General features: G+C 39.1%; 1 protein-coding gene across 2 annotated transcripts in view; it reads right to left on the bottom strand.

The window, feature by feature from the left end:
* hcn1 (hyperpolarization activated cyclic nucleotide-gated potassium channel 1) overlaps positions 1 to 14,476 on the bottom strand; it is a 78,553-nt gene extending 64,077 nt beyond the window's left edge. For both annotated transcript variants that reach the window (XM_008424521.3, XM_081613336.1), the window contains exons 1-2: positions 13,512 to 14,476; positions 6,147 to 6,570 (exon numbers count right to left, since the gene is read on the bottom strand). In XM_008424521.3, coding sequence (XP_008422743.1) covers positions 6,147 to 6,570; positions 13,512 to 13,867 — 780 coding nt within the window. In that variant the 5' untranslated portion in view covers positions 13,868 to 14,476. The remainder of the gene's footprint in view (positions 1 to 6,146; positions 6,571 to 13,511) is intronic.
* Positions 14,477 to 27,327: the final 12,851 nt, after the last annotated feature.

Here is a 27,327-nt window from a genome sequence, read left to right as displayed (position 1 = left end):
TCCCTAAAACGCTGGTGAAGTTAAAGATTAAATGGTGTAAATGCCACCACTAATCATTGTCATTATAAAAGGCAACTCATTAAACTCTCAGACATTACATACAAGTAGCTGGTAGACCACCACTCACCAAAAACAAAAATTAAATAAAAAATCAAGGTACTTTATCACCACCCAAATACAATACAAGCATTTAAAAATACCAAAAAACTGTCTTTACATCTACTAATGTACTAATGTGTAGTACATTATCCTTGTATGCTGGGGAAAATGAGGCCAAAACAAGGGACTTTCAACCAGAGCACATTAACAAATTCCAAATGAATTCAGAGGAAAGAAACTGGCAGACAGTGAAACATCTGGTTTATGAGTTAATAATAATTAACATATAATTAAAGAATAATTAAAGAACTCCACTTTATGGTGCCCCCAAGAAGAAGACCAAAAATGTCCTATTTGATGACAACCATCATTCAAGAACTTGAGTCCTATTTTATGTCGAATGCTGTCGTTCGCGTATCCACATAAGCAGTGGCTGTTTGAAGGTGTTAACGACTCTACTTGGCGGAATATGAATAGCATAGCATTACTAACAAACACTGGTTTGATCATTTTTGGTACATTAACGGCCAAAAATAAAGTTAAGCTACATTCAGTTTGCCTAAAATAAAATTACAACGTGGAACAGCCTGTTTTTGACATGAGTACAGGGAATTTTACTCATCACCTCCAGCAGATGGAGCTTTTTTTAATTACTTGCATTAATTACTGCAACATGACATAAATATTTTAAAGCTGTTCTGCAGCACAAGCTTTAAACGCGTGTCCAAATCCAGCAATTTAGCCTTCACTTCCAGTGAAAAGTTCACATCCACTCATCATAGAATGTCACGTTCATTTTTGGCCTTTAAGAAACCATTTGGACCATTTTTCTTTTCTCCAAGATAAACCACTTTCATCATTTCCAGGAGAAAGAGTTTGCATAAGCATGAATTTATTGTGAATTTTTGGGCAAAACTATCAACGCATAAGCAAATACAGATTTTCAAACCCTCTCATTTGTAGATACATTACCTTTAACAGATTAGTACCTGGACTACATGCTTTCTGTACCCATGGAAACCAACAAAAGCATCCGACGTGAAATTAAATTGAAAATAAAAAAACATACACTTTCACACACCAATACACAGATTGATAATCAACTTAATATTTAACACCTTACCCCTGGAAGCTGGAGCTGAACCCACAACTTTTCAATTGCAACACAGCTACTCCTGCGTTTGAGCCACAATGGCCCAAAACCTGCTTTTGTACAGTTGAGATTGTGGCTTTAGGAAGGTTATTATTTTCATTTTACTTTATCCGTTGCAGAAACAAATGAGATGTCTAGGGGATAACTGTCTTCTGGAAACAAAATATTGACTTTGTGTCCTAGTCGGAACTAAGCCCAGTTTAATAAAAAAATATTAAACTGGGCTCACCCATTCTCAAACCCATCATAAGCTGGAATCAAAGCCAGTTAGACATTGCAACGGAGGGTTCTTATCAAACAATAATAATAATAATAATAATAATAATACTAATAATAAAAAACATCACCTAAAATCCTGTACCAGCTACAGGACTAAATGTGAAACGTTTAAAGGACATCAACATTCCAACAAAATGGCTGACTCTTTATATAGTGCACAATATAGTAAATGAGAATATAATACGAGCTCAGCTTAAATCAGAGGAACACTTTTACTCTGTTGACATTTCTGGTTTGATTTCGACATGAAATCAAACCAGAAAATGACTCCATAAATCGTGGCGTGAAAATATGCCGATGTCTGCTACAGTCAAATCTGTCCCGTTTACCTCCTCACAGGAAGATCAGGAAAAAAAAGGAGCTACTTTTCAGGTGTGCAAACAGCACAGTCTTCCAAGTGGTTGATGCCTGTTTAAATTGTCCTGTTTGAGCGTACGCCATATTTACTGCTCGCTGTGACCTTTACACCGTACACTATAATTTCCCAAAGCTCTGCACATTGCAATAATTATGTGAGAGTAAACACGCGGATGAATAGCTGATCAAACACAGAGAGAGAGAGCCATGCATAAACAGCGGCAACCGGCAGCATAAATACCAAGCAAGGTAGGTTGTGGGCGAGCGCTGGTGATTTAACTACCCAGTCATCTCTGATGGATTCCTGCATTGCAACTTTTGACAAGCTTCCTAGCTTATCTTATAGCCTTCCCCCCCCCCACCAATGGCTCATAGTCAAGTGAGTGTATCCACTCAGCTGTTTTATTTAAAACGCTAGGTGTTCTCGTTTTTGGCACAAGCAAATTTAACAAAACAAAAGCGCGGATTTACTAAAACGTGGCAGGTAGAGTTACTTCAGCACACCTGCATCTGACTACAAACCTATTTTTAAACACGCATGGCCAACATCTATCATTTTAAGTAAAAATAAACTCCTTCCCTGTGGGTGAAAAAGAACGACATGAATACAGCCAACATATTAATATGCTGTTTGTCTCTGCAGCACAAATATCTAAACAAGATTTAACAAAAAACAACAAATTTGAATGTGGCCAGTTCTGACTGTCCGGCCTGTGGTGATGATTAAACAACACCCATCATTCCCTCCGCAGACGGAGGAGAGGGATGTGACAAAGTGAGGAAGGAGGCGGCCAACACACCACGACAGATGAAGGAATGATGGATGAACATAGAGGACGGAGGATGACCTATTGTGGAAACTGACTGCCTGAATAACTAACTAAGTCTGTGGTTGAGCTGATGTAATGACGGTTACGCTGCTTGAAGTCCATTACGGCGGCAGAGGCTGCATTTGTCCCTCCATTAGCGCTCTAATCCTGATGCAGACACCTGACATGTTGGAACTGACTGGACTCTTTCCAACTCACGTCTCCTGTGGATGCGTCGGCTGTTTTGAATGGGGCTCCGAAAAAAACCAAAAAAACAACAACCTATTAATGTAATTTTAAAAAGCCTGACATCTAAAAGGGACAAACAGAAATGACGACGGCACATAGATGAGAGAAGTGAAGGAAAAGGAACAACGTGAATGAGAACAGGGAGAAAAGCAGTGCTGCGAGTTCTGCTCCTCTATTCAAGCATTATGATGCGTCCCTATATGCTGCACCGCCAGGCTGCATGCTCACTGCAGATTTTCATTAACCTTGCTGCGCCAAATATTTGTCTCATCCACACAACACTCGGACCTATTCAAGTCTCTCTTTTCTATGTGATATTTTATAAGGCGTAAAAGGGAGACTGAATAGAAAGGACAGAAAGCACTTTGTAAAAAATTTTCATAAGTATAAATGTTTTATATATGTATTTACAAAATTGAGAAGTGCAACATGCATGTGTGTTCAGTAAATAAAAAAAACTGTGTAAGCAAATTTCATCAGGATTTCATCAGCTCACCTGAATAGTAAATAGAATCTCCTTGTGTGTATTCTAACCTCAGTATGGATGTAGCTGTTATGTGAAGGCCTCAAACAGAAGCTACGTTTTAAAGGTTTCACATAGAACTACTTCTTTATGAAAGAAAATAAAGAATCCAGCAGGGAACACAGCAAACACATGGAGAAGGGTTCTCTCTCAACAGATGAGAAAGAAATTATCTGCATAGTTGCAAAGTATTATTTGGTGGAAAACCAATCCTGTATGAAATCCCAAACACACCATCCCTGTGGTTTAACATGGTAATGGCAGCCTCATGCCGTTTCCCAGCAAGGAGAGGAAGCATCAGAATAGCGGTGAGATGTAACCAGGCGGAAATGTTTATATTCTGAACAAGAAATCACAAAGTGTAGTCCAGCACACTGGCCTTTTAGTTTAGCACCAATGCTAACTTTTGTTAGCTAGCTATGGTGTGCAGCATTTTACTACAGTACTTACAAATCATCCTTCTCTTGCTTGTCAGGCTGTTATTTTTCTTTTTCTTTTTTTTTTGTACCCAAAATGCTGGGAAAACAATTCAGAATTGGTGGCAGCTTTTTTCAATGCTTCTGTAATCAAGAGTTGTCAGGCAGCCTAACCAGACGTCTTTATTACACCATCCTGTCACACAACAGTGCAGCTCTAAAACTGCTTCCTGTTTTACTTCAAAATAAGAGTCTTAACTATAAATATACAAGCAGGATATTAAGAACAGCTAATACCCACTTCACCAGACCAAATCAGGCTGACAGCAACTAGGTAATTATTTGCAAGACAGACTTCACTTTCACAAAACATACTGAATATGTGTTAGTATTATGCAATCTTGAGTCAACAGATATTATATTTCTGGTTTACACTTGCAAGCAGGGCAGTACTGTATGTAGTTATTAGCAGGAACATTCTAACACAAGACTTTGTGGAACCGAGGCGTACCTTGAACCAGAAAGCACGTCCTGTCCATGCCTAAATAAAAGTGACTCTGTACTCCATTTTAAAATATCTATTGACTGTAAAACTGTACTGGAATCTCAGTGATTCTTGAGAATAGGGACAAAATGGGTTTTAATTTTCCCCCAATTTTTTAAAAATTATTTCTCAACCTTATGTATGCAAATATGACAAATAATGTTTTGGAACTGTAAAGATGCTAAGGTGCAGGCCCCCAGTTGCAATTTTTTTTTAATTACATTTTTAATCGACCTGACCCAGAACTTTGTCATCACCATCTGACAAAAATAAATATAAAATTATTTTTGAAATACCCTATTAGTGATATTTTTACTCAATTTCACAGACAAATGCTTCTCAAGAAACAAAAGAAATATTACTTAAAACAAAAAAACAACAAAATGTCCATCTGACGGAGTTGACCGTGCATGACGGAGTTGACACAGAGCTGAAGGTGGTGACAAACTAGTGATTAAAATAAAATACTTGATACATATGAAGTAATGCAATTTATGTAAAATACATTAGAATGAATTAATTGCACATTTAAGTGAGATTTGACAACAATTTCACTGAAAGAGTCACAATAACTGATGGAGTTGAAATCTGACAGAGTTGACGAAATGCCAAACTACCTCAATTTATATGATGTTATTCTGAAGGAGGCCATTTTGTAGTTCATCAGGTCCATAAAATCTTTACATTTTACCAAAATTAAGCTTTTATTTCACAAAATTTTATCAAAGTTTTGTGAATTGTCAGTTATGGTGTTGACACATCATGGTTGTGACGAGCAACTTAGGAATAAAACAGAAGAAAGAAATAAAGAATAACATAAGCTAACCAGAGCTAACTAGCCCTCTTAGCAAAGGAAGAGAAAGGAAGTGGTCATGGGGTCCTCAGTAGTTTTGGTGCCCCCCAATAATGCCTGATTTTTTTTACATTCTTTTCATTTCTGACGGTGTTGACAAAAACTAGGGACAAATTCCAATGGAGTTGGAAAAGATATAAAAATGATTTTTAATTCAATTTATTCATACTTTTATAATTATTTATCTGAATACTTATACTTAATTGTCGTAATATATTATCGTAGTATTCCTTTAATTGTTTTAAACTTTTATAATGTATTGAGTTCTGCTCCAGTACAAGGGATTTAAAGACACCAGCCACTTACTACAATGTTTGAAATAAAAAAAATATTCTGCAAACACCAGGAAAATATACATTGTTGTGCTCACATGACTCAGGTTAGTTTAGTCAGATATTTGAAAAAATAATATTTTGTGTATATTTTATTCAAATTTTGTGCTTTATCCATAGGACCTGTTTTGTCCCTATTCTCAAGAATCACTGATCTGTATATTAGACTGATCACCACAATTAGTAAGAAAACATGCATAATTTAGGTGTGGAACACTACTTATGACCTCCTCAAATCTATAGAAAAATCACAAGAGCAGGATAAATGAAAATAATGAACTTTCCTTAAGTATTAGATTGTTCCCACCACCACGTTGCATCTAGCTTTACTGTGTAGAATCGTCAATGAGTAATGTAGCCTTTTATTGCATTTAGTCAGTATATGTCTCCATAAAAACCCTCTAAAAACGGAAATGGGTGGTTTTAGATCCAGCTCACAAGCCCAAATATACACAGAATAATCTCATAACAACTACTTCCTCTTTTTTTTCTCTCCTTTTAATCTATATGCAAAGAAATGCCATATACACACCTCCTCCCACTGATGTATATATCTGATGAGCCGGGACAATCTCAACAGACGCAGCAGACTGAGTATCTTGGTGAAGCGGACGATTCGCAGAGCGCGTGCAGTTTTGTACACCTCCGAGTCGAAGCCTTTCTCCACTATTAAAAAGATATAATCCACCGGAATGGAGGAGAGGAAGTCCACCACGAACCAGCTCTTCAGGTAATTCATCTTGATGACCTTGGGGTCGAGGATGATCTCGGAGCTCTCCTCGTTGACGATCCCCGTCCTGAAGTTCATGACCAGGTCCACCAAGAAGATGGTGTCCGAAGCCACGTTGAAGACCAGCCAGGTGGTGGTGGTCTGCTCTGAGAAGAAGGTTATTCCCACAGGAATGATGATTAGATTCCCCATCATCATGATGAGCATTATCAAGTCCCAGTAGAACCTGCAACGGAGATACATGCAAATTAGTGAAGCAACAAAAACAAGGCAGCCTCAGCTAGTTAACATGAATCGATAAAGATTGTTGCGTAATCCTATTACACAACTGGTGGTTTTACTGAGTTCAAGGTGGAACATTTAAGACTATGGCTTTTATTTTATGTGAAACAGGAAGCAAGAAGATCCATGTTAGAGTTATTGCCAGACCTCGTAACCATGATTCAAGGACATCGTATTATCTATTGCTACCACTTACTGTCCCTTTTCAGGACTCTTTGGACTGAGACCCTCTCATACTTCATGCCCCCTTAATGTCAGTGTGCTCTGCCTTACCGTGAAAAAAAAAAAAAGAAAACGAAAAAGGCAGGAGTGATTCATCAGTTCCCATGCTCTGTTCACCAAGCGTTTCAGGCCCCAGAAAAGGCTGAGCGACCACGAAATGAAAATAGATGCTTTCAGGAATCCCATCTCCTTCTAAAAACTCTCCGCTGACGCCATCCCTGCTCGCTCCTATCCCTGCCTCGCTGCCCGCTCGCTGACGTTACCGAAGGTGGAAATGGACTTGCTGGCTGCTTGACAGGAGGACCGGCCACACAGTAATGGATCTGTGTGAATAAATTAAACCAGGGCCTTGGCTTTATAAATACCCACAGATCATGTGTCCGATAATTGTCTTCACTTCGGCTGAAAAGCGGTCTTCAAGGTGGCTCACAAAACCCACTGAAGGTATTTTTACACCAGTAGCAGATCCTGAGCCCTGGAGTGGATGCTAAAGGAAATTGCATGATGCACTTTGGGTTTTTCATGCATTATATTCCTCTCAGGAGTGTTTTATTTTAAGATATGAAGACAATAATGGTAATAAGAATCATTAATTAGACATTCTAAGCATTAAGAGTTAAAAAAATTATACTTTTTGGTGGCTTACAGTGCTATTGTTATATTCCATGCCTATAAACGCATCCATGTTCCTTGAGCTTTTCCAACATCTGTCATGTTACAACCAGTGTATCCTATAGAACAGCATGTTGGGGACAATTGTGTAGAAGAAAAATTAAACATGGTTTGATACTTTCTTTTGCAAAGAAAAATCTAAAAAATCTAGTAAGACTTTGTAACTATTTTTTCTGCTGCAACTACAGCTGCTAGTCGTTTAGGGGTATGTCTCAACTTGCTTTAAACATTTAAAAGAACACTTTCTTTCCTTTGTTTCTTTGCGAAACCAATCCGGCACAGTCAGACTGGATTGTGTTCAGCCATCCTCAGCTGGATCTAGATCTGGACTTTCACCAGGGAGTTCTAACACATGAAATTGCTTTGATCTGAGCCCTTCCACTATAGATCTGGTTGTTTATCATTTCTGTCCTGCGGGTAGGTGAACCTCCTATTTCCAGGATTGTCCTGTATTTAGTTCTGTTTATCAGCTGTTTGTTGTGCATCTTTGTTCTTAGTCTCCGACAAACAAAACACAGGACTTTCTTCTTGTCACTTCTCCGTTAAGGACAGACAATAGACATATTGTCAAAAGTCTCTCACCTGAGATGTGGATCTCTGCAACTTCTCCTGTGCTACAACAGGAGCTTAGGTTGCTGCTCTGATTAATTCTCTGCATTTTTATCCTGTAGGGATAGGTTTTATACTGAGATTAATTTGGACTCAAGTGAACTCGTTTGCCAAGAATTTAATTTAGGGATATAAAATGAAAAAGGGGCCTTAAATAATAAAAAAAATGCAATGCTTTTTCAAGTGTTTGTAAAAACATTTTAACATTTCACTTTCATCTCGCTTAAAAAAGTATGTTCTCGGGTGCCAAGGTTGTAATGTGACAAAATGTCAATACACAGCTCTGGGGAAAAAAAAAAAAGATTGGAGACCACTGCACTGAACCTCATTGAAAACCTCCTGGTTATTCCACCATATATTGACTTCTGGACTCTTCCGTAAAACATTAGTATTATTGTGTCCAAGTAAATGTGAACTTGTCTTCTCTGCATTATTTGAGGTCTGAAAGCACTGCAGGTTTTACGTTATGTTGACCATTTCTCATTTTCTGCAAAATAAACGCTAAATTTTTCCTCGGGATTTCGGAGACATGTCGATAAAGGAACAATGTTCATTTTACTCAAACATGTTCATCTAAAAAGTAAAATCAGACTGAATTTTGAGAGGTCTCAATTTTTTTTTTCTAGAGCTGTATTTGCAAGACACTGCAAGTAAAGCACAAGTATCTTTTTTTCTTAGCATTTATTTATTTAAAAACAACTTATCTGCTGTGACTCATCTTTCCAATTTTCAGACACACCAAGACTGGAATATGTACACTGGGGGCGATGGGGTCGAGAGTGAAGATGGAACATGAAATGATGAGCAAAAAAGATCATCTAAGCCTGTGGTTAAAGCAGGGAGCCCTATTAAAGTTAAATAAGTTGAAACAAACAGCAGCTCAAAAGGTTAAGCTGCAAGTCAAGGAAATCTTGGATGTTTTCCACTCGTATTAACATAATGAAAAGGATTGCCCACATCTTTTGCATATTTTTTATCTCTATCGTGACTTGTTTTTGGGTGGTAATCACACTGTGCGCGACCTTTAAGAAACCCACTTGAATAAGTAATCCAAAGGTTTGATCCAAAGCCCAGCATTTTGGGTGATATTTCTTTAAATGGGGTATGAATTTGTGGGGTTTTTTTATAGACGTAGTGCATCATAAGGCTACCACCGCATTCTGCCACTGCACTCATGTTTTCAGTCATCACTGGATTAAGCTCTTGGATTAGTGGTCAAGTTCTCAGTTTATTCTCAGTCCCAGTTAAACCAGTAGCTGTAACTTTACCTTGTACAACTGCATACAGCTTTTATTTATCCCCTTCTTCAGATTCAGTATGTCAAGTAATGGACAGGGTGCATTATTCAAGCAGTGCGCTCCTGTGCAGCATCATCTTTGCAGTCAGTCACCTCCAGATGCGCCGCACACGCTTCTTTCAAAGCTTCACACTGTAAATCACCCCGGACACCCAAACAAGTCGCTGCCGTCATTGATTTACATGAGCGACAGGAGCGAGACACGGCCGACTCCGCAGTGACACTGCAGAGACGTTTCTTCCCGAGTCAATCCAATACCTGCTGCGTGACAATAGATTAAACAAGCATGCTTGACCCCTGAATATACATTTTTAAAAAACGGGACAAAAACAATAAAAAGGCAAAGAAATGAGACAAAATGTTCTTGCACACACCACAGCTTAAAGTTTTAAAAGACATGAACCTCAAACTAAAATTCCCAGGCAGAGGGATTCAGTAGTAGAACTAATCCTGCTTTAAATCAAGCCAGCGCTTCGCTTTTTTTTTTTTCTCGTAGATTTCCTTTTACAACAAATGATCCATCATAATCAGTGCCAGGCCAATCCTGCCAAGCAACAGAGGGAACCCTACATGATCTTAGTCAGCGCAGGCTGGTCCAATCCGGTCTGCAATACAACAGGTAAGGCACGCAGTGAAAGGTCACAAAGTAATGATGCTTGTGCAGCGAGAAAAACACAATCTTCTGGTCGGACAAAGGGGTCCCGGAGCAATCTATGGATAGAACTGCAAGACGCAGCGACAGTAATTTACTCAATATTTCCGTTTATTGGTAAATGTCTGAATAGATTTTGATTTTATGTGGCAAGAAATTGCAGAACTTCTGGCAGATCAAATTTGAGCAAAATGATTGCTAAAATTTGAGCAATCATGTTGGAGCATATATTGTAAAAAGAAATGCACGCACTGTCCTCCATAAGTTTGAACTGCAATAGTTTAAGACTAGCATTGCAATTTATTAGGCTGAGGCGCTCCAATCATTTGGTCAGATATCAGAACTGGACATACTTTCCTTGAATTTTCTCTTACATCAACTCTGACCAGTGATTTACTCCAACCCCCCACCCCCTCCCCTTATTCAATAAATGTACCAAAATAAGAACCTGCGCAATTTTCTATCTGTTATTGTAATTCATGCACTTTTCTGAGTTTAATAAAAATCTAATAAGGGTTAGAAACAAATGATTTGATGCGTAAAAGATAATAACCCTTTAACTACTTGATTTCCTGTTGAATTGAAACCCCACCTTTACAACACTATTGTGTGATGGTCTTTCTATTCGGAAATCCATTTTTGGCCTGATCAGTGCATCTCTAGTTTACAAAATAAAATTTTAATCAACAATTTGCAGCTTGAAAGCAGATTCCGTCAAAGAGTCCAACAAAACATAACACAAACCGTGAAGCCAGGCATGAAGTCTCTCCGAAATAATCCATGAATAATAAATATTACTAACCTGCTATTAATCTTTAAGCAGGTACTGTGCACAAAGAATGTGTTGCATATTGAGTTTCAAACACTCCCACCATGCATGGTGTCTTCCATGTGTTGTTTTTTTATGTATGGCTTTGGTCATACTACACTACACTGCTTAGATAACCAAACTAAAAAATATAGCTTGTTCACCTAAAATGTACTCCGCCACTTTCAGGACTGTCTCAGAGCTGAAGTATCATAATTTCTTTACATCGACTAAAGAGAAAGAATCCCTTCTGTCAAGTCACTCTTTGGAAAATGTCATTGAGAGAATAACCCGAGGGCAGCCTTCACCAGCAGGAGAACGAGAAACATCTTCCAGTGCTGTGGCAGCAACAAGGAAGAGGCCAGTCTGGCTTTTTTGCTGTGACGTCCCCTTACATCTGCATGAGCAGAAATCTTGCCCGTTATTGCTACAAATTCAAAAAGAAAGTATGGATTGCACCTCATTATTCCTGGCGTGCCTTTTGGTCATCCGTGGAAGGGGTCAGTCTTCTTGCGTAATTGTTTGCGGATTCTACTAAGCTCATTGACTGTCGTTTGTCGCTAATCCTTGTCCACCAAATTTGCACTTCTGTGTATCCACAAGGACATCTGGAAGTGTCTGTGTGTTTGACTATGCCTTCCTCCAAGTGTACAATATAGACAATTTCTACATTTCACCTGCAGAGTGGCTCGGCAGTGGACCAGGGTCGGATTCTGCCGTTAGCATGACAGCCTTGAGTTGGAAAATAAATTTGTTTTTCACTATATTTATCTGCTGCTCAGGTAGGCACAATGCAGTCAAATGCCTACCAGACATACTTTTAGTAGCTTGTAAATTCTAGTTTGAAAACATGAATACAGTGTTGTCTTGTTGTAGTGACGAAAAGCCACTTTTAGCTTGAGTCTTTGCTTTTCTTGCATCCAAATGTTGCAGACACGCAAATTTGTCTTTCTTCTAGATATGAGAAAAAAAATGTTTCAGCCAGCTGACAAACAGAAGCCAGAAATAGGTAGGGAAGGGGCAGCACTATGCTACTCCATGGCTCATGCAGATAGCAATGTTGTAAAAACTGCAGATATACTCTTGCAGTTTATCTGGCACGTCATGAAAAGATTTTGAAACTAACTTTATAAAACAAGAGTCAAACTTGCTACCCACAACCTGCTCATTTCTACTCTGGACTCAAGTGTATTGGAAAACCTATTGTTGCTCATCTTCAACCTGAGATCGAGTGGCCCTTAAAGCAGCAGCAGTGTACACAGAGTTCTGTATTCACAACCCCTGCCCAAAGCTCAGGACCACGGACAGCTCTGTGGTAGCGGCAAACAGAGGGAACAACTGGGATGACTGTCCTCGTGCCAAAAGCCCACTGGTGCAAAAGCCGGACCAGATGAAATGCTTAATTGGTCAAGAAGTGAACTGTAAACATGCAAACATGCAGCATGTGCGTTACTGGTCCTTCCTGTGTATGATCTGGTTAGTGGTGGAAATGTAAAACCAACCGTCCGGATCCATTTGCTACACATCCTATGCTATAGGATTTGTGATATAAAGTGTTTTCTCCATACTAATACCCAATATGGAACAAGGCATATGTGGAAATTTGACAACTATGTAAATGTCACTATCAGTTTTTGAAGGAGTTATGAACTGCTTCTATGCTACAGCCAGCACATTCTCTCATTACGGCAGCTGTAACAACATCTTCTACAGATTCAATCTCATCGATTGACTTAAGTCGTTTGTTGTTTTTTTCTTTCCTCTTGTGTTTTTGTCAAGTTTGCTGCTTTCGACTAGAATCATCCAGCATATGAAAAACAAATAGCAAAAAATAAATGTTCTGGAGAAAAAGAATGAAAATAACCCTGGATCAGTCTGTTGTAGATTGTGTAATATAAAAGATAAGCATTTAATTTTCCCCATAATACTAATGGAAGAAAGTCCATGTCCAATATAAATGAGATAAGGCTGCCAAACTTTGAGATCTTACTGCCTTAATACGTGGAAAATGCGAGATATCCCAGCAGAAGCAACTCAAACGCAGCCTTACACCTCCTCTGTTAGTTTCCCTAAATTTATTCAACATGGCAGGTTTTGCTTCTTCTTTTCCCCTATGTGATTTTACCGCATTCTGTGCATTTTCCCCCCCCCCTGCACGCAGGCCTTTCGCTTTACCGCCGCCTACAATGAAATGTTTACTACCGTGATGGTGCAGAGGCATTGTCACGTTGTGCCCAGGTGAAGTCGCCCCTTCAGATAGAGGAACACGCACGTCGCCCAGTTTGTGTGAAACATGCAGGAAATCTGAGCTGTGAGAATGTTTGCAAATTCTGACATTCACCAATCTTTTCCCAAGGACACCCCACCAATATATGCATATTGCCTTTTTTATTATTATTATATTGTTATTATTTTTAATTCAATTTTTTTTTTATATGCCGCAATGAATCAGCCTTGGAGCAGAGCCTCTCTGCCTGCAGAAGCCAGATTGCTTACATGCAGAGGTAGATTAGTGGATGCGCTTAGGGGCCGGGCTGTATGAGGCCATAGCTCCCAGACCCTCCAGGGTGACGGAGGGGATGCATTCAGAGTGAGGGGTGAGCAGGTGTCTGTTCCAGTCCTTACCTAAAATCGCTATATGGGTGAATGATCCAGTATCCGGCCGTCTGGACCCTCTCTTGCTCTTTCTCCACGGCTTTCTGACTGCCGAACATTCGCAAGGAGAACTTATTGACTCCGGGCTGCATCATCGCCCCGAATTGCCTCTGCATAAAACCATGCTGCCTGGACGCCCCGTCCAGGTCGTCAAAGCCGACCATGGCCTCTTCCCGCTCCCCCTTGAAGCCCACGGAGTTGCCATGGTCCTTCGTGTTCTGGCTCCCCGTGTTATTTTTCTGTATCGAGTCTTGCCTCTGAAAAACATTATTCCCATCCGCCTTCTCCTCCTTGTTGCTGGAGAACGAATTGGATTTGTCTTCCATGGTGCTCCGAGTTTGCCCGTTGTTCTCTGTGAACAGAGCGCTCCGCCGCCTGCTCGCGAGAGAGGACCCGCCGTGGGCTCTGCTGGTTCTTCTCGGTGTCCTTCAAACTGTTCGGCTTCTCTCGTCTTCAAATGCGAGTGCTGCAAACTGAGACGGAGTGCACGGGAGCCCGGTGGATCAGGTTTCTTGGGTTACCGCCATCTACCGACGGCCCCGGCTCCTGCCGTGCAAGCGTCTGTGCTTCATCCCTCACTCCGCACGGCACTGCGGTTTAACTGGCACATGCTCCTGCACCTTATTTACATAATGCCACAGGCGAAATGTGGCCCGTGAGATCCCCTCTGTCCTCTTCTCCCGACATCTGTCAGAGAGAGGAGGAAGTGGTGGGGGCGGCGGGGGAGAGGTAGGGATGCATTAAAAATAATAGTTTTGTTGTTGATTTATGTTTCCGTTTCGGCCTGAATGACGATATAAGTTTTATTTTTTTGCGCTAATATACGCATGATATATCACGATTAAAAAGATCCACGTGAGTTTGATCGACTTTGATCGAGTTGTATTTTTCGGTGGGGAGAATAATAATTTTAATGTGTTGAACTTTCCCACATTTTTGCCAAATTTCAGTGGAATATTCTGCAGTATAGTAATAATAAGGTGCCCAATTGGGAAGCAGAAATAAAGGGAAGCATGTTTTATTCTGTGATTTAAGGTATAAATCACAGAATAAACATCTTTTATTTTACACATTGTTTGTTAGTAAAAGCAATCATAAAAATTAACATTAAAAGACCAAGTAAAACTTTTCAACTGTGAATGACAAAGTAAGAACCAGAGATGACATGGAAAGTGTGTGTGGGAGGGGGAGGGGATCGTAAATATGAGAAATCAAGAAAGGGAATAAAGAAAATTTAAGCAAGAAACATTTCTCTGTGCAGTCATAGAACAAGAATGTGCTTTCTGTGTGACCTTCAGGGTTTCCTCAAATTGTAAAGTTGGTGCTTATGTTTGATTTTCTGTAAAATGTGATAATTGTGCATGTGTGTATTTCTGTTGCACTTTTTTTTTGTTTTTGAAGGAGTTGCTTGATATGTAGGGTCAATTATTCTGTTTTCATAAAAAAAATTTAAAAAAACGCAAAATATTACACGCAGCCAAATATTTCTCTTTTTTAGCAAATTAATGAAGCACGTTGTGTTCCACCCTTTCAAAGAAAAAAAAATAACCATCAGTACTTCTGCAATGTGGCATTAAATCCACACTCCACACCACCTCTTCTGGTCGTTTCAATGGCTTTATCAAACCACATCTGTCTGTGTGTATCACTGGAGAGGGCATTAGCTCAGCTATTTGTTGCATGTTTGGATGTGGATTATGATGTAATGATCCAAATGTTATCGTAATTGAAGCAGACATTCCTTAATTTTTTTTATGTGTCCCCCGTCCCCACCCACCCCACCCTTGTCAGCTGGTTTGGGTCGAGTTGGATTAGCTGGAATGCCAACTGTCTCCCCCTGCGCAAAGCTTGTGTAACTTTGGCTACTCTGCGAGTGACACAGGGAGGGGTAGCGAGGGAGACAAATGTTGCATAACGTTTCATGGCTTTAACTAATGCTGATATTGACCAAGTACAAATGCTAAATGGCCCCACTCACATGTCCAGAAAATGCATAACTGCACACTGAAATGCACTTTGGGTCAGTTTTAACTTCATAACGCAGAAAACATATAGGCATTTTAGCACAAACACTATTTTGCTACTTTATTTTGTTGCATGTTGCCATTTAAAGTACATGTCTAAGATAATCCCAGATAAATTTAGGTCGATGTCATACAGAAAATGGTGACTGTAATACCCTTCTTTCTGCGTGGTAAACTGTGTCCTTGTTCCTTCTAATGGTCTCATTTGCCCTTCTGAAATTGCATTTACTAACTTAGATTGCATCCAGTCGTCTCTGTTTACAGTCAATGCCTCAAGTGGACATGAAACGGTTCATGTCCCCTTTGCTTTGCCGGGTATTGCTCGTGGCACAAAGAGGCAGGAGAGCAGCACTGTGTTTCGGCCCCAAACTTAACCCCCTTTTTCTTCAGCTTTTGCAGGAAAAAAAATATTTTGTATTCATCTTGCTCTTAGCATTTTGCATAGTGGATTAAGCAAAATTGATTATACTCAGTCAATTCTAGATGCAAAAGTCTTAAAACAACCATCCACACAGAACTAGATAAAAACTAACAACCTAAAAGTTTAACAGAGCAAAAAAAAAACCCCGCAAATTCACTTTGTTTTCTTCAGACTCTTGTCCTATGACCGATGACTTTAATTAAACTGTGATTGGGTCAGGGACTACGGTAGTGTTGTAATAGGATTGCGAGCTTTGGTTTGTGTCCAGTCGAGTCCAGCAGGGTATCATGGAGCCGAGGGATAAGGGCGAGGCGTTGGACGGGGACCAGCTTGAGCTGTAGGGTTTGCTTAATCTGCAAAAGGACTTGAGCAAACAAAGAGCATTATCAGTCAATAAGATAATTATGAGAAAGTAGGATTTCAAATAATATGTGGAGCGTTTCAGAAGGAGCGGAAAAACAAAAATTGCACACTACTTAATACTGGTAGCCTGAAGAAGAATATTTGTAGGTAATTTATTTAGTTATAAAAGATCAGCACTGATCAGATAGGATATACATGCAACAGCAGTCAAATACACAATCCTGTTTCATGGCAGTGGAGTTAATGTGACAGTTGGCATACCATAATTACCGAAGATTCAGATAGCATAGATCAGTTGCGTTTAGGAGATTAGGAGGCATGTTTCTGATCGACCTTGTTTCTGTTCATCATTGTTGATTGTTAATCAGAACTGACAGTTTAATCCAGATATATACATACATTGTGTAAAAAGAGACACCTTTTTTCCTTTATAAAAATGTGGCTTCCTTTAGTAAATATCTAATTTCAATTCTGGTCAAATTACTTTATCATCCTCAAGTTCCCTAAAGTGTGCAATGCAAGTATAGATTTTCCAATACTAAATAACATGAAACAATAATACAAGGAAAACACTTAAATGAACATTTTCTAAACCGCATAATGCCTGGTTCATATGGCAAAATGTAGAAATTGCCTATTTTCAAAACCTGATAGACATTAACCTGGAGTAGAGCACACAAGGAGAGAAAGCTTGTTCCATTACGATGTGCCAGCTTTCCGGCTTGGTTGGAAAGGAAATCTGATCAAATCCCCCCTTATCTATATTCTGCAAATAATTTTTGTTGTTGGGAATTTAGTTAACTTAATAGATGCATAAAACCATTTAAAAAGCAAGCAAATTTGTTTCCAGAAACAATTTAGAGCTACAGCCAAAACAACCAAAAATGATAAAAGTTACTGTTATTAGTATCACGCAAGTGAGAAAATCTCCCAAAAGTCACCAAATCTTGAAGGTTTTTCCACTTAAAGAGAAAAAAAAAAAGACAAAAAAAGCTCACGAGGAGCAGAACATTATTTCAAGTTACACGACAAAGGTTGGACTGGATACAGAATGTCCCTAATCTTTCATGATTTGTGCCTCTGGAGAATCCAAATGCAGACAGAAGGCAGGCAGAATCATATAAAGTCAATATATCCCAAAGCAAACTTATAACATGGAGGCATTATGTTGGCACACAGATAAAGCACAAAAAGCAAGAGTTAAGTAGATTAACAGGATAGTCTGGCAAGGACGGGTAAAAAAATAAAAAATAAAAAAATGCAGCAGGGGCTGTGGTGGCGCAGGGGCAAAGCACAACCCATGTGTTGAGGCCTTGGTCCTCATGCTGGTGGTTACGGGTTCGATTCCCGGCCTGGTGTTGCTTGCCGCATGCCCTCCCCCTCTCTCGTGGCCCTCCTTCCTGTCGGACTACCCTCAAATGAAGGCCACTAGAGCCAACAAAACCTTTAAATAAATAAAAATATGCAGCTTAAAACCAAGATAATATTTGCTGGAGTGAGATACACATAATAAAATTACCACACTTTCCAGACTATAGAGCGCACCTCATGTAATGTCTCCAAACTCTAAACATTTTTGAAGTTAAATAAAGAAATAATAATAATAATGTTGAGCTCCATTTTGAATTTGCAATTCATTATATCGACTTGTAATTTGGCACATCACAGAACTTGATAACATCCAATTGACTGATGCAATTTAAAAAAAAAATTAACTTATTTCTGCATTAATTTTCAGTAAAACAAAACAGCAAAACAAAAGAAAATAAGCATCCCGCCACTTTTAAATGCATTGCTCCAGAGTGAGGATAATATCTGCAGAACTAACACACACACACACACACACACAGCAGGACGTAGCCAGTCCTAATGCCATACTGGGCCGAGTGCCTAAGCTGGATGTCACCCAGTTTTTTCACCTGATCTAAATTAGTTCAAACACAGAGACTTTTAGAGATGATCACTTCAGAAGGTTTTTATGGAGAAATGTTTGGCACACTTCTACAAACTTTACAATGTATAAAAAATGATTAACCTCTGGGCCCCCATATCACAATTAGTAAACACATAGCATTTTATTTGCATACGCATATTTAATGAACACAATAAACACAGAAATACCAGTTTGTTTTTCAATCTACTGTATTTGTACTCAAAGGATAAAGCTTCGAAGCTACTGCCATTCCAGTTGATTAATTTCTTCCTGAACAACCTCGTTGAAGAGAAGTAGACAAAGTTCGACGCAACACATGGCACAGCTCAGATGAAGCAACTCGGCTACATGCACCTTTGGCCGGGGGAAACGTATGCCTACATAGTGGATCAGGTGTTGATGGACCATTGACAGCCTTTCACTGCCTAATTCCAGATTTGTGCCATGCACAATGTCCACTTGCTAAGCGTAGTAATCCCAAAGGATTGGTAAGTATTTTTAGTAATGGATTTACTGACGTCCGTTGATCCCTTGATGGGTAGCGTCTTTCAGAACAGTCATGGAGGAGCGTTCAGCTGCCCAAGCCCAGCTGAACAAAGTGTCCATCAATGGCATGTGTCAGTGTGAGGCAGGCAGATTTGTCACTCAGTTGCTTTCTGCTGGCTCAGGAACCCTGCATCAGGTGAAGAAAGCTGCAACAAGAATTCTGCAACGTGACAAAAATTCTACGGAGCAAATCCTTTTATTTAAAAAAAAAAAAAGACATCCAAATGGTTTTCATCTGCCTGAATGTTTGTAAAATTAGTATATTGTCTACAGAACTAAAAAATTTTTTTTTTTCTTGAATAATAGTCTGAGTCACAGTCCAATACCCAATTAGAAACAATTATGTATACTTGAAAACTCAGTTGCTTTAAAGTGCATTAAAGTAACACTACATTTCATCAGTATCACACGGCCTACATAAGCATCATGATTGTGTTCTACTTAACTCTCTGGTGATGCATCAGACACTGCAGTGTCAGCTTTTCTTGGGACCAGCAGAAATTTTGTCTGGAGGACAGACATTTGTTTCCAAATAGATATTTGACTAAACACATTTTCTCTCTTCTTTTATTTAAACTTAAATTTTTGATTATGGATGAGCAAAACTTGCAGAAAAAGTTGCTTTTCTGCCTTTTAAGCCTACAGCTGGGCATATTGTTTCAGAAGAGTTCCACACATCTCTCCTGGACACCCGGCAATGTCGAAGCACAGCAGAGCAGGTCACATGACAAACATAGGCTGGTAGCCGCAGCAACCAATACCAGTCTCTCTTCACTGCCATGAAAATCACCGATGTAGATTAGGGACAACCCAGAACCCTCGGTCCAACAAAATAACGTGCCTAGTATAATATGCAATTTTGTAAAATATACACATTGAGGTGCCAGTTTTAAAATCAACCAACACAGATTACAGCTTAAAGGGGCTCACTGGATCCAGCTGACATTATATATATATATATATATATATATATATATATATATATATATATATATATATATATATATATATATATATATATATAAAGTAGACCAATAACAGTTATTGAAATTTTACTTTAGACTGAGATTCAGGTACAAAATAATTTTTAAAAATCCCTCAACTTTCAGCAATATTCATGCGAGTTAAGTGTTTGCTTGGCTAGTGTGATTCAGGCACTGATCAAGGCACCTCATTTCCTACAGTATTTTTTTTCTTAAAACAGGGTATCCTAGATTGAAGCTGTACTTATTGCCAACACTGCTTTTGTTGCCATGTACGGATGCAGAAAGTTAGTATCGTCTATGTAAGCAAAACAATATTTAAGATCTGTTCTAATCAGGTTGTTGTCAAAGCCTAAAGTTATTTTTGTACCTGTCCCAACCTGATATGGAGAGAGTAATGGCAGAATAGGCAAACCAGCAGGAAGGATCTAAAATTTCATATGTTTACAAGTTTTCTGTGAATTATAAAATTACATAAAGTTTAAAAAGAGAGACGGCCTCCATGTCCTACATGGTGATTCTGGATGACGCATGATCGTTGATAACCATCCCCTGCCTCCTAATTCCTGAGTGTGTGTGTGTGTTCTGCTCAGCCAATCAATAAAATATTTGTGGCTATTTTACAAACGGCTGCGAGGCTGTCATAACATGTCAGTTCCAAGTTAGCGCGCCCGTCAGTGATTGGTTTCTGTAAAAGCTGCCGTGGGGACTGCGAATGTATCTCACAGCGGAATGATTTTAACGCCAACTTTAAACAATAATTTTTTCCATTTAGTTTGATCACAAATACTTGACTTATTTTAGTGAGGAATATTTTTCTTGGAAAAACTGCGCTCAATGGGAAGAACCACATCTGGGACGTGTGCACGCTCTTATAAAGATAAAGCTCCAGAAAAGAAAAAAAACAAAACAAAAAAAAAAAACAATAGCTGTGTTTCTGGCTGGGGTGATGCTGAGATGAGTCTGAATGTTTATTTAAAGCTCGAAAAAGTCAAATTGCCTGAATGCTGAAAGCCAGAGATTTTTGTGGCCGAATATAAAATCCATTAGTAATCCACAGTGATCTGAAGCATAACTGAGCAGTGGAAAACGCAGCCAGCTGCAGGCAGACAGACATTCATGTTTGTGCAGTCGAGGTACTGAACAAGAGGAAAGATTTCTGTCAACCGAGTGAACAAATTGTGCTCCTTTGTCAAATCTGGGTAAATACTGTTCCGCATTGGGTGCTACATGCAGCCGGTGACGTCACCCATTTCCATCATCCGTCTCCTGCCTCATCTGTCTTTCTTCATCCAAGTGGTCCTCTAAACTTTTATTTTTTCCCCCACCTCCCCTCTTTCCAACCTCCTGATACCTTTTCGGCCACCTCAGCTCTCTCCGTTTCCTAATTCTGTCACGGCACTAAGGCTTCCCGGTGTTTTGGTCTGCTGCCTCAGCGGAAGACCAAGGGGAAAGCTTCCCAGAGGAAAAGGCTCCCTGCAGGTTTACCCATTAACACACGCGGCGCCCTCACCTTGGAAGAGTGACAGCATTCAGACTTGATTATGTGTTTCGCATTTGAGCGTAGAGAAAGCATGGAAATGAATGTGCACCCCTGCGAATGCCGCTGTGTGATCAGAATTTCAATAAACCCTTCAGAGTCGAATAAAGCAGAACGGCTGCACTGTATGGCTGCACTTAAAGGTGTAAAGCAGGAGGCAAATATCCAGTGCAGAGATGATTAATGAGGAATTGATGCTCAAGTTGCATGTTTCTGCTCAAGCTATAAGGGGAAAAAAAATTATAATTTAACCCCAAAATGGCCTCAACTTAATAGTTTCTTGAAAGACTCAATACATGCGTCTGAGATTATTAATAAAACTTGTGAATGCTTTAAATCTCAATAAAATGTTCATATTGATAGGTCTACTGAGTATAATTTACATATAAAAAATATATATTCATTCTTAGAATAAATACTACTAAAGGATACAATGAATACTTATGTTCTGATTTCTATAATAGTCCCAGTGAAATGCAGTCCAATAGTTCTAATTGTTGTCTGGACTAATGCCAATAAATACATAATTATATCATCTGAGCCTTTTTACATTTCTATTTTTAAGTAGCATACTGTGTCTTGCAAAAATATCTATACTCCTTGAGAAGGTTCATAATTTACAATTATTTTTATAAGATCACATGTGATCTTAAACTATTTTCCCATAAAAAGGTAACTTTTTTTTTTAATTACTGATGAAAATAGGAAAAATCTTGTAGTCATTCTCCTGATCCAATATGTCCAAATTTCAGTAAAATGTGTAGAAAAAAAATGGGGTTGTAACTAAATTACAAGACAATACAACTAGAATGACAAACAAGGGCACCGATGGATTCTGTGCAGGTAATCCGCGCACTGTGGCGTCTTCTGCAGTCACAAGAAAAACAGGAGACGGGACGAGAGAGAGGACAAGAGCAGCTTCAACACCTCAAACCAACACTTTTAGTGAGCGGCGCAGGGCTGAGCTACTGTTAAATGTTGGGTCTAGTCATGTCAGTCCGATGAGCTAAGTGAGTCATTATTGATTGAATCATTACCTCCAGATTGAACTGGGGCACCCTGCAATTGTGAAGCACTTAATTATTCATGAGGATGAGCTCGACAGGCTTACACCTGGATTTGAAGCTTTGTCCTAAAGACGTAATAATAAATGTAAACCATGTTAATTAAAAGAAAAAGGAATCGCACCACTGGCAAATCTAATCCATTTCCTCTATTTGGAGGCCTTGGGATGTGAGGCTCAAGCAGTCCCATGATTACGTTCCAATTCATCTTTAACAGTTTATAATCATAAGCAACTTATCACTGAGAAACAAACAAACCACTTCAGGAAATTACATGTTTAATCAGAGGTGGCTGTACTTCACCATGCTTCGATCCTCGAAGGTCAATTAAACATTAAAGGATCCTGATTGGGTGGCTGTGACAAGGAGGTTCTTATCGCACTTTGTGAAGGACAGAGGACACAATAAATATTCTATTGGCTTAGATAGCTGTCGCAATTCAAGACGAGTTCCTGCACCGGCACCTGATTGTTGAGATTCAGGTTGTAATTAGTTTTAATGTTTACGTGGACACGATTTAAATTGAGTCTTAAAATATTACTGCAACTTATTTCTGTGCTCGCTCTGAAAATTAAAAAAAAAAAAAAAAGAAATTAAGGTGGGCATAGTGAGGCACTCAAATCAAAAATGCCCTGTCAAATTAGGACTTGACGTTCGGAGGAAAGTTGAAATTTGCGATCGTTTCCACTTTTTTCCGTCTATGTAACTAATACATTCTCATAGAAATAAAAGGTTGTTTTTTAAAAAATACTTCACATTTTAACAGCAACTATATTGTACAAAAACAGAAACGCACTTGTTCATTAAAGCATTGAGTATATAGGCCTAAAGTATAATCATCTTTCCTCAATACCCACAGAGAAGAAATGTCAGGTTTTGGTGTGTTCCTGGCTATTTATTCCAATGTCTCTCAAAAATGATAAAAATACATTTCTCAATTTATTTTTTTTTAAAGCATAAAAATTATCCATGGACATTGTTGTATTTCTCGCTTCTGCATGGTCCAAGGTTGTGTCTTTAAAGTAACAAAAATGTGTACCTCTGCTGGTTTCATCATAGCCTATGAGCCAGGTAATGATACCACGTTCATTCATATAATTAATGCTTCAGTCATAGATGATTACACACATGGTGCTGCTTCTAATTAGCCCTGGGGACTGCTGTCATTTTTCCGGCCGGGTTCTCCATGCTTGTCGTTTGCTTCTTGCGACAGAAGATCCCAGCAACAAGCTTGAGGAGAAATTGCTTTCCAGCTCTGCTCGGATACAACATTCTTGTTGTTACTGGAAATAAGATGATCATACTGAAGTATTCTCTGCTGCAGAAGAGAATACTTTTTTTTTATTTGACTTGAAAAGCACCAGTGCATCCATTTGTTTGCAAACCCAGCTCTTCTCATGCCAATAGGAATTACTTGATACATTTTGAAGAGGGAAAAAAAGCGGTCTGGAAAGTACCTCTTTTGCATGTTGAATTAAAATTTTGATTTTGAACGACAGTTGGCTAGCTGGGCGTATAACGCTACATTGTGTTCCCTTTCAAATGAATAATTTCTTTATTTAGTAAGAATTTCACTTTGAAAAGGCACCAATTTTTTCCCCGCCCCCATTTTTTTATTCATATAAGGGATCCCCAAACTACGGCCCGCGGGCCGGATCCGGCCCGCCTCCACATTTGGTCCGGCCCCCTGAACAATACCAGAGAGCATTCAGATTTTTTTTCATATACACTGTATTTTCCAGACTATAAGCCGCTTATATGTGGATTTTTCTTCAACCACCAGGGGGCTCTTTAGCAGGAAGTGAATCATTGGAAGTTCATCCATCCATCCATTTTCTTTCACCCTTGTCCCTCAGTGGGGTCAGGAGGGTTGCTGGTGCCCATCTCCAGCTAACGTTCCGGGCGAGAGGCGGGGTCACCCTGGACAGGTCGCCAGTCTGTCGCAGGGCAACATCATTGGAAGTCAAAATTGAAAATAAAAGAAGTGCCCATTAAAACAGAATTAGGTTTCAATAGGGAATTGAAATTTGAGAATGTTGTCGATCAGTTAAATAGCATTGAGGGGAAAAAGAAGATTTTTTTTTTTTAAATAATACTGGGATCATTATGAGAATTTGAGGTATAGATATTAGGATCCAGTAGATGGCAGTAGTGCAACAATAATGGATGCAAGCTGCCGTTGAAATATAAAGAAGAAGAAGAAGAAGAAAGCGCCCATTTTTATTTAGCACATGCTAGTAGCAACACGAAGGATCAGCACTTTTACTGTTACAGTTACCGTTCAGAAACTACCGTAATCAGTTCAGTTAAATCTAATCTTGGCAGCTTTTTCTTTTTCAACCGTAATAAATGTGATATTCAATTAACCTGTTATTACTCAAATTTTGGGTGTCCACCCCCCTCTGCTGCTGCTGCATTGTTGTGGAAAACCTGGAGCAGCAGAGATGAATGAGAGGAATGCGGTTTATATGTGTGTGTAATTATGTAATTAACGTCTTCTGTTCAAATGCCTTTTAAGTTATCCTGAAGCTTTAGGCTTTCCAGCTAAATTTATTTGCCTTTCTGGAACTTCAAGAAAGGAGTCTGACCAGTCCTGACCAGTTTGGACATGGAATTGACTACCAAGAACAAGAAAGAAATGTATTTAAATGTATTGATACCAGTGGTTTTCCATGGCTTCTTCTCAACTTTTACATTTTAATCAGTGTCCTATAGTAGCAGTAACAATGCCTTCAATTCAATATTTGAAAAAGTCACATTTTGACAAGGGGACAGTTATGTTTGACTAAGAAAGAGGGAAGAGAATGATTCTCATAAGGTCTGCAGTTTTTTTGTACAACTATTGTTGGAGGGTTGATTGTATTTATTCAAAAACTGTTTTATGAAGAGTACTGAGATTTAAGCAATTCCTTTTTTTGGAAGTGATTTCTGAAATGAAACCCTTTGTGCAGTTGTACATTTGATGCTGGTGGCCACAAAAACCCTGACGGCAATCGGGACAAGGTCATGGATAAAATCTTAACCACTTCCTGAAACACTCCAGGCGGTGTGGCTTCGAGCGTAATTGATGATGCAACTCAAAAGCTTCAACAAATATTTCTTATGTTGAAGCATTTGGATAGGACGCCCCATCAAAACCTGCTCTCTTTTGAAGTCTTTTCCAATTTTAAATACGCTATCGTAGCAGCAGGTTTCTGTTGCGTGTCTCGGCTCTGAATGCATTGCTCCATGGGTATGCTGCTCTATTGATTGATGAGCCGTTATTCCACGTCTTCCGTGTATCAGGAAGTGAGCAGAGGATTTGACCTCAAACCCAAAGGGCTATGCTGGTAGCGGAGAGGTTGATGTGCAGCAAGCGAAGCTGCTAGCAGGAGCAGCAGAGTACAACAGGACGCTTTGCAGCTCATGTAGATCACACCAATTATTAAGATATTGCGTGAAATGCTGCATCGTCGTGGAATTATGGAAATATTTAAGTAATATCACATGACTTTTGTTCACCGCTTTTATTTAAAAAAAATAGTATTGCACAGATTGATTGCATATTGTAAAACACATACACCGATGTTGAGGTATCAATAAAATCAGTGGTACAACCAAATGGCTTTTAAAAAAAACCAAATCTGGTTTCAGGCAGACCCCGCTTATCAGCGGTGAGCAGTAATTACAGGTGTTGATGCTTTTTCAAGCTGATTACACATTACCTGGACAGAGCAAGGTGGCAGGAAGCCAACACACACAAACTCCTAGAGAGGAATGGAAAATATCTGCCTCAACAAAAGACTCATATTTTCCCTCTGCAGCTTTCCCAAGCGCTCATTTTCTTCGCCCCACTTGTAAATGTTGAGCTTACATTCAAATAATGGCACAAAGACACCATGTTTAGTTAATGGTGTACGTTAAAAAACAAACTCTTTGGGGATATCTCAGCAGTTTAATGAGCTGGACTTTTCAGCTATTTGCACTTTGAAATATTCATTGGGTTAGACATTCTCCTGTCTAAATATTTGGGAAACAATTAAACACTATTGGCTGCAGGCCAGGCAAACACCCTTTGGGGTTCTTTTCCGAACTTGATCGTAATCTAAACTGCTTCAGTCTGTGTGCGACCATTCACTTATTCTTAAACTCCGCTCCACTGAGTTCCTCAAAATTTGCGCAATGTTATTTAAATGTTCTTTTATGCAATTTGCTTCACAAACACCTAATTTAGCCGCAGTCTGTTTATTTCGTAATTATTTAAGAAATGGTGACACGACGGTAAACTGGTCTGCTTTCATTGGAACATATTTGATCTCTCTTCAAAGCGACCAGCAGCAGTGAAAACAAAGCTGTTATTCCATATTTACAGCACTGGCTGGTTTATGGAAATTACTTTAATCTGTTCATTGGTATAAAGGAACTGCCATTTTGATAATTAATCTGCCCGGCTTCGGAGGGCGGGGGTGGGGGGAGCCGAGGCCCAAACCCACTGATGACGAGGTCCTGTTATGTCAAGGGACAGTCCTGTGCAGATGTCTGATTTGCTGCAGTGTTTTCCAAAACACAAGCAGGGAGGTTAGGGCAACAAGTTATGACATAATTCCCTTATATAAAATAAAATAATAAAAAAACTGCAATGCAATTTAAATGTATGGATGAAGTAAGCAATCTGGCAATATTGTTTCTAGAAATTCTTTTGAGTTTTTTTTTTTTCTAATTTCTAGCCTTTCAGAAATATTCTTACTTGCACTTTTTTTTAAAACTGCCAGAGTAGGAAAGAACTTGTGATGAACTCAGAATGACACTTGCTAAATATAAAAAAATAAACCTAGCAAGACATGGAAAGGCCTAAATTGAGGCAAGACCTCCATGGCAGACCTATAGCAAAATTGCAAAGATACACAACTCATGAACATTGAGGAAAGATCCA

This window comes from Poecilia reticulata, chromosome 12 (genome assembly GCF_904066995.2).
Source record: "Poecilia reticulata chromosome 12, P_reticulata-male-v2, whole genome shotgun sequence".
NCBI lineage: Eukaryota > Metazoa > Chordata > Actinopteri > Cyprinodontiformes > Poeciliidae > Poecilia > Poecilia reticulata.
The sequence above is the reverse complement of the archived record's forward strand: the minus strand, read 5'-3'. Positions and strand labels throughout refer to the sequence as shown.